The 12057-nt window shown below is 36.3% G+C and overlaps 2 protein-coding genes across 3 annotated transcripts; one reads left to right on the top strand and one right to left on the bottom strand.

The window, feature by feature from the left end:
- The first annotated feature begins 1497 nt into the window (after positions 1-1497).
- Positions 1498-2129, top strand: LOC121794958. The gene is made up of 2 exons (XM_042193376.1): positions 1498-1867; positions 1958-2129. The coding sequence occupies exons 1-2, from the start codon at positions 1567-1569 to the stop codon at positions 2008-2010; spliced, it is 354 nt and encodes a 117-aa protein (XP_042049310.1). The 5' UTR covers positions 1498-1566; the 3' UTR covers positions 2011-2129.
- Positions 2130-2177: 48 nt separating this feature from the next.
- Positions 2178-6080, bottom strand: LOC121794957 (transcription factor HBP-1b(c38)-like). Of its 2 annotated transcripts, none has more exons than XM_042193374.1 (12): positions 5416-6080; positions 5148-5241; positions 4896-5002; positions 4728-4804; positions 4405-4620; positions 3918-3995; positions 3768-3827; positions 3419-3496; positions 3245-3296; positions 2882-3153; positions 2556-2801; positions 2178-2478 (listed from the first exon to the last, which is right to left on the bottom strand). In XM_042193374.1, exons 1-12 carry the CDS (start codon positions 5507-5509, stop codon positions 2332-2334), a joined length of 1521 nt encoding a protein of 506 aa, XP_042049308.1. In that variant the 5' UTR covers positions 5510-6080; the 3' UTR covers positions 2178-2331. The 2 variants fall into 2 exon arrangements, with proteins under 2 accessions (XP_042049308.1, XP_042049309.1); XM_042193375.1 differs by having other exon boundaries at positions 5148-5206; positions 5416-6071.
- Positions 6081-12057: the final 5977 nt, after the last annotated feature.

Here is a 12057-nt window from a genome sequence, read left to right as displayed (position 1 = left end):
CCACTATTTTTGCGTCCTACTAGTATAAATTAGGTGTGACAAAATACGAGATTAAATTATCACTAGGAGAATCTGATTGCGTCAAAATACTCTCTCTAACTCTTTTTCATATTGATTTGTTAAATCATTATTATCATTTCGTTTAAATTAACCAATACTCCTAATCTGTCTTTTCTGTGAAATGTCTCTAGCACTTCAATTCGTGATGCGTCATCATCGGTAATTAATTTCTACTTAATTGCAAATCCACGGTTCCTTGTTTAAATTATACACGCCACTTTCAAAGTAAAAAAAACATAGTCCAATAAATAATGATCATTAATAAGAAAAAAGAAACAAAGTAACGCAAAAACTGATAAAGATGCATACAACACGTAAAACGTGGCAATAATCGATTATAGGTTCAGAGTTTTATGAATCTAAAGATGAAAATTACTAATTCATGATATTTGACACTGAAATTGCCCATTTAACACTCAAACATAATCAAATCTTCCAACATTTCATTTATTTTATGTTTCCAACATTGTTCAGCTGAAACTTTTTTCTTAATTATCTTTATAGATTTATAAAAATATAATTAAAGTAAATAAACAATTCCAAGCGTTAAATCGATGTTTTTTGTATTTTTTTGACTAAAAAAGATGAAAAATGTAACTGAATTAATAAAATACTCGGTACTAGGTAGGTATGGTTCGAGTACACAACCGTAAACGTCGGGGTAAATGATGATAATTGAGTTGTATGTCTAAAAAATCATATCTTTATTCCAATAGAAACCTCTTACTTTGTAATAATAATACTTTTAGTAGATTTTATCTCATTTGTATATTTGAAAATATATGAACCAAAACTATGCAACCGTATACAATGCAATGTATGCCACCGGTTCAAGTATGTCGGTTTTGGTTCCAAAAACTTGAAACCATAACGACCGAACAAAGAAAATGACATCTCGAGTTTTGGTCCAAACTTGATAGCTTTCATCGACATTTATCAGTTTTTTAGCGTTATTCACTGTTTTTACGTTTTTCTAGTTTTTTCGATTATTTCTAATTTTTGACAAAAATTGGTAACAGTCGATTACGATTCCAAATTTAGAAGTGATGATACGATTATGATTTTAACCAACGGTCCAATTTGAACCAAGCATTCTTAGTGCAAGGAATTTTCAATTTTTTCATGACCCACGTCACACGTAGTAATATGGAAAAATCATCATTACTTCGAAGATACTATTATTTCTAGTATTGTATATGGAATTTTCCAAGTGTGACTAATAGTTCAACGCGTTTTAGACCCAAAATAGACCCGGTAATGAAAATTCGGCACTAACATTCACTTCAAATGAAAAACATTAAATAAATTACTAAATTTCAAATATTGGAATTTTCCTTGCAAATGGCATCCAACTAGATGGAGACGACTCCATTCAACATTGACTCAGCAAACCAACTTTTACACGCATTCACACTCTTATATATATATATATATATGACAACACATTTGCCAAGTTAAACCAAAACACAGTGCAAATCACTCAAAAATCATTACCAAGATTCCTCAATGGATTTTCAGTTAGATGAGTTCGAATACGAGGATGATGTTTTCTATAGTGAACTAAGGAAGCAAGTCATGCAACTCACAGCCGAAGACGAAGACGACAACATCGAAGAAGAACATGTTTGCAGAAACAAGAGTTTGAAGCCGGTGGCAGCCCGGAAAGAAGGCCTTAACGACAGCCGTGGCTATTATGACTGGCACGATATGGCTGCACCTGCGTTTATCATGAATTTGTGGAGAACCGGAAACGGGACTGGTGTTTTCATCCCACAAATAGTACAGTCAAAGAAAAAGAACAGATCAAGTATGTATTATATAAACATATGTTTTTTAGTACTTTATTACATTCATCATGTTATGTAATAACCAAATTTACTGTGTTGTATGGCTGCAGGGAGGAAGAGGAACGAAAGAGGACGAACATACAAGCGCGTGGAGCAAAACTGATGATCGGAAAATATTTGTTTGATTCTTTTATTTAAGGATATGTAAGTAGAATCAAAGTCTCTCATGTGTTGGGAAATATATACCAAAATCTTCTCTAAATAAATGATACTTTGAGATCATGCGTTTGTAACACTTATATATATTTAGACATATTATGACAGTGATCATCAAGAAAAATCATTAAATTGCGTGGGAGAAATGATTCTTAGATACACAAAAGGTTTTATAGTTAAGCTACTGATCAACAAGCCTCACTAGGAAAAGCTTTACTTACATGGCGAGTAGGCAAAGCAGCCATGACGAACATGAGAATACGAGAGATCATTCCTTAGGGCGTGCTAGCCACAGCGAGCTCAGAGCTCGGAGCCTTGATCTGTAATCGCTGATGGCTAGAAGGGCACGGGCAGCTTGGCGGGTTGTTAGTATTCGTTGCAGTTGTTGCAGTGTCTGCTGTCTCAGGAGATCGGCCTGTTCGTGTAAATTCATTGTGCGTTTAGAATTTTTTTAGAACACGGAAAGTTTCTGTAATTGGAAAGGGAACTTACCTGATGAAGGAAATTCTCGAGTGTGGCAAGCTTGCTCATGGCAATGGCCATCTGCCCCATGTAGTCGGCCACGTTTGCAGAGTTACGGGGGGCCAGGGCGTTTGTGGAAAGTGTCTCGACGAGCGACTGTTGCAGAGCTTCCATCCCTTGAGACAAGGCATCCTCAGCCTGTTGGGAGGATTGCTGCAAGTTGCAAATCCCCACCAACTGTGGCTCTGTTAAAGGCTCGATTTGATTTCCGATTATCTATAATTTCACAAACAGACGTTGGGAAACAAATGAGATTCCGATAAAAAAAATATGCTAATAAGAGCATTAGATCACACCTTGAGAATCTCAGAGCAGCGGAATCCTCCCAACCACATGAAGCACCTCTCAGCCGGAGTCTTCCACATGCCGGAGAGCATGTGGAAGACGTCTGCTTTTGCACCGACGCTCTTAAGACGGAATATCTCATCATAATGAGACATCACATCCTCAACAAGAAGCCGGAGTTCACAGTCAGCAAAATGAGAATTTATAGCAGCTCTGAGATCGTTGACCAGCTGATGGTGTTCATCAAGCCATCTAGCATAATCTAGGTCGAATGCCAAAGCACCTATATTCATGATTTATCAAAAGGAATTGCAATTTGATCAGATACAGTTTTCATAAATGTCTAAATGAAGAGCAATGACTTTTCAACTTACCGTTTCCACCTAGAGAATGATCTGCACGATATCCGGATGCAGCAAACACGCCCTGCATTATTTAGTATTAGCTCAACTCATCTTTAGGTAGTGAAGCAACACATCTTATTTGGGATAGAGATCAACACAAATTAGTTCCCAAAAGACATCATTCGAACTCTTATACGGCCTTACCTGTTGCCGCACTTTTTTCAGCTCCTGCTCTAGTTGCGTGAGCTTCAGCCGACTACTCTCAAGCTGTTGAACATAGGCCTTAACCAAAATCCAATACTAGATGTTAGGAGATTCTAATTAAGATCATCAGATGGTGTGGATAGAGGAAGAGAAAAGGCCAAATATTGAAGCTATTTGTTCGGAGAAGTCTTGAGGTAAAGCAAGAAACAATTGTTTCCATAGTAGTTTTACTGGTAAGACATCTTACAGGATAACTAGATACCATAACAATTAGACACCATGGAAGGGTTATGCATACAAAATTTCCGTTTAAAGACCAATCATAAAGTGTTCAATCGATTTAATTTACTTTTTTTCTCATTCGGCTCTTCCTTGCTGCTTCACGATTCTGAGCTAGCCTACGCAGTGCCTGGACCAAAGGCAATGTAAACAAATGATTGTCACATAAAGAAACATTATACCTGACTATATAATGAGTCAGAAATAGCAAAACAACGACCTTTTGGTCTCCGATTTTTCCATTCAATTGGTCCAATGAGTCCATGCCCATCAATCTTTCATTGTGCACTCCAGGATACTGAATTTACAACCAAATTAAATAGTCAGGCAGCTGAAATTAAGGTCACTTCCTATAAAAGTTCTACTGAATGCCCCAAATATCCTCAAAATTTCAAAACCATAATAACAAAACAAAAATTTGGAAAATGTATGGTTATTCCAGATCTTAACTGCAGAAGAATAAACTCAAGTTCCAACTTAATACTAATGTTTCAGTAAAGAGTTGTGAATTACATGACTACTCCAAGTGTACAAGTCAGACATATTAAGAAAGAAGACAAATTTGACACCCATCTGCAGTTTTTTACATGGCTTCAAATAATTGACCAAACATGTGAAAATTTCTAAAACTAAGTAAGAAAAGAATCAACTTTCCCACACATTATGGAATCAAGAAACAGGTAGTGAGATGAAGAGGGAAAAGGGACCTGGTTTTTATCATCAGTGTCTGTAGAAGTGTCAGTCTGCTGGCTGTGATCTGCCACCACCCCTGAATCACCCCAGTTTTCAAACTGACCATTTCCCATAGCACCACCACCACCACCACCACCGCCGCAGACCCCCATAATTGTTCCCTTGTGTGAGATGAACTGGCTTGAATCAACCCCTGTTGCAGATGAAACCATCTCTGCTGAACCCATGCTCTGTAAAAACACAATACATTCAACACATCTACAACACACACACACACACACAGGGAGAAATTGTGTATCGAGCTTTGAGTGTTGGAGATGTGGAAGAAGAGACATACGTTGTTGAGCCCACCAAACTGCAAGTTACTAGACACAACAGAAACATTGCTTGCCTTCAAATCATTGTACATTGAGCCTATTTGAAACAGAAGGTTTATGTTTATGTTAGTTAGAAACAAGTTGTCAAACACACACACACACACACACAAACTCAAACATCAGCTCACTTCTGCTTAAGTTAACAGTATCATCATGATGAAACCCATTTCCAGCTGACTGCTCGAGCTCCCCAAGATCCGAAAAGCGTCCCCCATTTCTACCACCTTCTTCACCCCTACAAAGTACAAACACAAAGGCATGCAAAAGGTTTCACCAAACCACACATGCAGCCATATTGAACAAAGCACAAGGAAAAGAATGCACAAAGCCATTTTAAATGAAGACATGCAAACACTAAAAAAGCAAGCATCTTTGAGAACCTGAGGTAAAAGGGTGACTGAGAATGGCAATAGACATCAGAGCTGGTGAGAGCAATAGCCTGTGTTACAGAAGACTTGAAGCTATGCATTGTTTCTAAGAAGGTCAAGAAGTTGCACAAGAATGAGGGAGTGGGAGAGAAGAAGAGAAACGGCTACCGAAACAAGAGGAAAAAGTTAAAGAAAGAAAATCGTGAGCATATCTTTGGCAGAACAAGGTTGGTTTTTTTTTAAGTCAATTAGAAAACATGGATACAAATATAATCTTTACCCTTTATTACACTCTGGCCCCTTCCCCCTCTTTCAGCTCCAGCCATGCCAACGTCACTGTAAATAGTATACCCATCATTTACCATTTCAAGCATTCGATTTGAAAGAAATACTAGTACATATTTAATCTCTCTCTTTCATAAACAAATTACACATTTAATATAGTTCGCCTTGCCCACATGCATTTCTTCTGCAATTTTTAAAATTGAAAAGAAAAATAAAAAAACATGGAATTTGCCGTAAATACATGGGGAAGTGAGTTAAAAATGAAAGATAAGAGCATTGGGAAAAGTAGAAATAAAATTGAATTTTGTTAGGAGAAGAAATAAATGGAATTAATTGTGGAGGTTTTGCTTGGAAGTAAGAGCCTGCAAGATGCAGCGACGCTTGCATGTGTTTGATAAATTGGAAGGGACCCAGCTCAGCCTCCGCCTCTCTGACACCGCAGCCCCTATGTGTCACTGTTTATCATACGGCCGCGCCACCGCCGGAGCAGCCTTCCCCTACTCTTTTTCTCTCATTTTTCATTTATTCGCTCTTTTTCTCTCATTTTTTATTTGTTCACTTTTAAATAGTGGAATAATATTGCAATTTTTTTCCTTATAATTAATCAATTTTATATTCCTCTCTCGTCTCACAAAAATGGATTTTTTAGGGATATAATAAATTTTAATATAAAATCAATTAATAAAAGAGAAGTAGAAAAAATTACTATTAAAATAATAGTACTGGTATTATTGTATAGTGAGATTGACATTATTAAGAGTAATAATGTGGCATTGGAAATATTTTTCGAAATAGTAGAAATTAATTATGGTGCGAACAAAATAACAAATTTAAAGAAGACTATTATTTGGAGAAGAGAGTATTAATACGATAAATTATACTACTAGCCTTACTTAGAAATATTATTTAATTTACCTAATACTCCTCAGTCCCAATAAAAATAACTCATTTTTTGATTTGTTCCAATCAAAATGGTCCATCACTAAAATAAAAATAACTTTATATCCATTGTATTCTCTCCCCACTTGATATATACTCCCTCTATCCTACTTAAAATGGCCACACTTTTTAGTGGCACGTGATTTTAGAAAGTGTTGTTAGGTGGAATAAAGTAGAGAGGAAAAATGTACTCCCTCCGTTTCACTATAGTTGAGGCGGAACGTTTGGGCACGGAGTTTAAGAAAGAGATGTTGGGTGTGTTAAATAAATAGTTAAAAAAGTAAGAGAGAGGAAAAGGTAGAGAGAATAAAGTATGAAATGAATAAAGTAGAGAGAATAAAGTAAGAGATGGTAAATTAATAAAGAGAAAAAAGTTACCATATATGGAAATGACTCAACTATAAAGAAACTTCCCGAAATGGAAAAATGACTCAACTATAGTGAAACGGATGGAGTAGTTAAATATTTTAATGATAAGAGATGAGAGATGGGTTTATTTTCAAAATTAAACAGTAGTCATGTTGATTGAGACAAATAAAATGGAAAGGTAGATATCTTGAATGAGACGAAGGGAGTAAAATAAAACTATATAAAATTTTATGTCGCCAAAGATATGTTATCTTCTTTAAGACAAAAAGTAAATTATTTATGTAAAAATGGTACTCCATGTAAATATAATGGAGTGGTATGTTTATGGAAAACAATTGAAATTTTGTTTTAAATTTTTAAAAGATGTAGTCAATTTGGTGTCTAGAATCGAGCTTTGTCATACCGAGTCGCTGAATTAGTAGCATGCGGAACGACAGACGCAAAAAGGCGTAAACTAATTAATGGCAACCAACGAAAAAAAGAGTTACAAATACAAATAGTAGTTAGTACAAATACGCAACCCAAAAGTATAAAACTCACGTAAATGCTTACGATTACTGAATTTAAGATCGGATTAGTAACCTCCAACCTATTACTAATGTGAACAAAAAGAGTAGCTATAGTCATTTATTCAAAGAAATTAATTTGCCAACCGAATTGGATTTTGCTCTATTATTTAATCATATAATTTGTTATTAATGTGCATGTCATCACAGCTTACGACTCCAAGTGGATTTTAAATTCATTTCTGCGTCATGTGCATCAAATCAAATTTAAAACCAATATTAATGTTCAATTAAAAGTCGCTACCCAACTGTCCCTAAGAATAAATAATTATATTTCATCATTCATTCGTGAAATCAAATTCTCTACAGAACAGAACAGAACATCTCTTAAATTAAAGGTATGCTCAATTAAAAAAACTCGGTTTATCTATAATAGTAGGTATCTTTGGAAAAATTAAAAAATTTATGAGATGAAATAACATGATCACGTGCAGGTGCAGCCTCGCCCCCACCGACAGATTATCTTGCAAGAGATGTGAAAAGAGGGGAGCACCAGCAGTAGTAGTTGAGATTTTATGAACCAAGGGACAATAAAGTCCTGCTATAGTAACATTCAAAATTTTAATTTGTCCTATTCCATTATTCAGCTATAAGTAAAACCAACATATTTAGAATAGATATGCTATACCAGCCCAATTGTATTTGGGCGATATATAGTTCAAATGAGATCCTATGTGGAGTTAAATTAAAAACTTAAGCATATTGGGAATATTTATTATAATCCTGTTAGTATATTTTATGTCAAGCCCTTTACAACATACTCACTACTAATCCCGATCACGAACATGAACACGAACACGATCACCCTCGTGGAAAGTACTACAGTATCAATAAACCACGAGGACAAAGCAAAAAAATAATAAAGGAAAAAACACACACAAAAATGATGAAGACATGGTTAACAGTGATGGATATGGAAAAGGACATACATGCTTATTATTAGAAATGAGTCACTCACCCCTTAAAAGGCCTTATAAGAGGGATGGTTATCCACACTTATATAGATTAGATGGAATCTTCACCAACTCGATGTGGGACAGAATTTTTAGAGAATTTAACACTTATGTTAGGGCAGTACATGTTGAGTTTTATGGGCCATAATGGGTTAATAGTACTGGCCCATTCTACTTTACGGCATAATATTTAATGGCGTTGTTAAGATAAAAACGGAGATTAAAACAGTATAAAAATTAGGATAAAAAATTATGTTATTAGATAAATGTACAAATTTAAATATAATTCTATAGATGGATATGATTGGTAGGCAATAGGAACAATCTTACACATTTGAGATCTTGTCTTTTCTAGCTAAGGCTGTATCAAGTAATTTACCTCTTGCATAGAAAGTGGAGTAAATGGAAAAGCAGATGTTGGTAAACTAATTGTAGTTTAAGATCAATTAATACACCGGAGTTTGAGTGATAAAAATAAATAAATGGAAAGTTACTAATTTTGTTTTGGGCCCATATATTGAAATCCAATAGTTTCTTTACCATCAGTTAGAGCCCATGAGAAATGCAACTAACCAAGGCCGAACATCTAAATCCGATATAGGGAAAGATTTAAACAGTTTTATTTTTTAAATAAAAACGCAACAACGAATACCACTATATAAGATTTATATGCTTTTATTAATACTGAATATGGATGAGCGCAAGAATATAAATGATTATGCTTTTATGTTGGAATAAGGAAATCACTTGATTGGAGAACAAAAAGACAAGAGATGAAGTTATGACAAGAATATTGAAGGAAAACAATTAAAGATTATAGAAAATCAAATAAAAGGATATTAATATAATTAGAATATATTTTTCATGTATAGCTAGAATTAGAGCCTATAAAAGGTTGTGTTCTCCCCGTCTTTTACTTTCTGCAATAGTCTTTTATTTTTCGCATTGTATTTTCTAACATGGTATCAGAGCAGGTTCGATCCTTGCATGGATCAATCTGTCTCTATAGAAAAAAAAATCAAGGAAGGAGGCAGCCAACTTTGCTGGGAAAGCGTTCGAGGAATTTGTGAGTATAGATCCAAGTTGGTGAATCTCACTAAGGTTACCGACGAGTGGAACGGTGGGTTGATTCTTCTGGGAAACAATATGGTGAAGTGCGTCGTACCCCAGTAGAGCGATGGGCTGATCCAGAAAATAAGGAAGGTCACGATCAACGCCTAGAGAACAAATGGAATACTCGTTGGGGTCTTGATGACAAAGAGGTTGACATGGTGCATGAAAAGTGGGGGGATTCTAGTAAAGAAAATGATCTAATTCTTGATAAAGGGTCTTCTCAACCTCGTGCTCATACAAAGGAAGAAAGGGATGGGGAACATTTTCTACCATGGCGTCCAAACTCATCCCACAGCCGAGGAAGAGCAGAACCTCACCACCAAGCTTCACCCCAAACAAACAAGTTCCTGTCTTATCACATGGACGGGGACGTGGAGAAAATCATACACCAACGTTTTCTCTTGGCAGAGGAAAGATTAACTCTATGGGGAGCTCCGTCTCCCACTTAGCCGGTACTCATGGACCTGTCTAAGAAAAAGATGATAGTGTTAATGGTGAGTCACATGCTCTAAAATATAGCAGGGCGAAGTTGACTATGTGGAGCCCATAGCCTTTTGTGCCCCAACATCTGAATAATTGGTTATCCTCAAGGGAATTGAGAAAGAAGAAATTGTCCAGTGGTGCACCTCAAACCAGTAAAGATGGATCTGCTTGCCGAGCAACTACTGACTTTATGCATTCTAGAAGAAACAGGCTTGGTAGTAGAGATGATTTAGCAGTTTCTCATGATGATTCCGAAGGATTGTCCGGCCGAGGGGGAGAGAACTACCACAGCCGGAGAAACCAGAAGGAGGCAGCTCGTCGCGAGGAGGAGACATGACTGAAGTTTACGCCTTCAACCGGGTTGTAAACTTAGGTGTCGGAAAAGTGTTTCCAAATGGAGGTGCTAACTAAAAGTGTATTGGCGCCGATGAACAGATTGTCACCAAGAAAAATTCTGGAAAGGAGTCGAAGCAGTCGAAGAATTATCCGATAGAGGGGGAGAGGAAGTACACTTCCGGAAGATTCATCTCCAATTCTACCAGCCATAGTGGTGCGTGCAGCCCAACCGCCGTCAAGAGAAGAAAACAGCGGAGGAGTCCTCGGTTTGTCCGGCCGAGGGGAAGAATGAGTATTCGACCAAACGAACCATGTTGCTTTTTGGAGAGATGAAAAGCTGTGGCTGTTGGTGTCGAGGAGGACGCCGTGATGGAGACGAGAGGAGAAAGGAAGCGGGTGTTGACGTCTTCTCAATTGAGTATTTCCAAAAAAAAAAAATTGGGCCTAGTATTATTGGGCTCAAGAACGACAAAAAAATGAAAATAATGAGTTCATAGTTTGAGCTGGAATGGGCTGCAAATTAAATTCAGTCAGAAAGGTGAATGAGCTTCTCGACACGAGTAAAAACCGTCAGTCAGGAAAAAAAATGAAGTGGCTCCTAGATACGAGCAAAAACTGTCTAGATTAGCTCCTCGACATGAGTCAAAACTGTCTGATGGCTCCTAGATATGAGCAAAAATTGTCTTAGATTAGCTCCTCGACAAGAGTCAAAACTGTCCGAATTAGCTCCTCGACACGAGTCAAAACTGTCCGAATTAGCTCCTTGACACGAGTTAAAACTGTCCGAATTAGCTCCTCGACACGAGTCAAAACTGACCGAATTAGCTCCTTGACACGAGTTAAAACCGTCAACAAAAATTAAAGAGCTCCTTGATAAGAGCCTAAACTTTTAATTAAGAAAAAATTGAAGAACTCCTTGAAACGAGTTTAAACTTTCAATGATGAATTAAGAGCTCATTGAAACGAGTTTAAACTTTCAATAACTCTTTGATACGAGTATACACTATCAATTATGAATTGAAGAAGCTCTATGATACGAGCATAAATTATCAATGGGAATTGAATAACTCTTAAATACGAATATAAACTATTTATCAAACTAAAGATCGTGCAAGTTAAGTGTCGAAAAACTCGATACTCAACTTGAGGGGGAGTGTTGGAATAAGAAAATCAATTGATTGGAGAACAAGAAGGCAAGAGATGAAGTTATGGTAAGAATATTGAAGGAAATCAATTAAAGATTATGGAAAATCAAATAAAAGAATATTAATATAATTAGAATATATTTTTCATGTATAGCTAGAATTAGAGCCTATAAAAGATTGTGTAATCATTGAGAGAATTCAATTCAAGTTATTCACAATGTAGTCTTTGAAGTTCTCTCCGTCTTTTACTTTCTGCAATAGTCTTTTATTTTCTGCATTGTATTTTCTAACATTTTATATCAAAACATTATACTTTTAGTGGATTGATAAAAATACAATAAATCACATTCTTGGATGGAAAGTGTAAAAAATTCCACATCAAGCGACAAATAAATAATACTCCCTCCGTCCCCTAATAGGAGTCGCCCTTTGATCGGGCACGAGTTTTAAGAAATGTAGAGAAAAGTTGGTTGAAAAAGTTAGTGGAATGTGGGACCCACATTTTTATATGGGTTTTATAATAAAATGTGAGTGGAGTGGGTTAGTGGAATGTGGGGCCTACTACCATTTATGGTAAAAATGAAGAGTGACTCTTAATGGGGGACGGTCCAAAATGGAAATTAGCGACTCTTATTCGGGGACGGAGGGAGTACTCCGTAAAAATCTAGAGGTCCAACTCACATAATCCAATATATGTCCGGATTATTTAATTATTAGTACTACTCGTTGACAA

The sequence above is a fragment of the Salvia splendens genome, chromosome 3 (assembly GCF_004379255.2).
Source record: "Salvia splendens isolate huo1 chromosome 3, SspV2, whole genome shotgun sequence".
In the NCBI taxonomy this organism is placed as follows: domain Eukaryota; kingdom Viridiplantae; phylum Streptophyta; class Magnoliopsida; order Lamiales; family Lamiaceae; genus Salvia; species Salvia splendens.
Note: the sequence above shows the minus strand (reverse complement) of the source record. Positions and strands in the feature narration are given on the sequence as shown.

Excerpts from the sequence above, each read along its gene's own strand:
- LOC121794958 (XM_042193376.1), top strand. The coding sequence starts at position 1,567 with ATGGATTTTCAGTTAGATGAGTTCGAATACGAGGATGATGTTTTCTAT. Across the intron at positions 1,868-1,957 it reads AAAGAAAAAGAACAGATCAA|GGAGGAAGAGGAACGAAAGA; the intron begins GTATGTATTATA and ends GTATGGCTGCAG.
- LOC121794957 (XM_042193374.1), bottom strand. The coding sequence starts at position 5,509 with ATGCTTGAAATGGTAAATGATGGGTATACTATTTACAGTGACGTTGGC. Across the intron at positions 5,003-5,147 it reads CAGTCACCCTTTTACCTCAG|GGGTGAAGAAGGTGGTAGAA; the intron begins GTTCTCAAAGAT and ends TGTACTTTGTAG. Across the intron at positions 3,828-3,917 it reads GAAAAATCGGAGACCAAAAG|GCACTGCGTAGGCTAGCTCA; the intron begins GTCGTTGTTTTG and ends CCTTTGGTCCAG.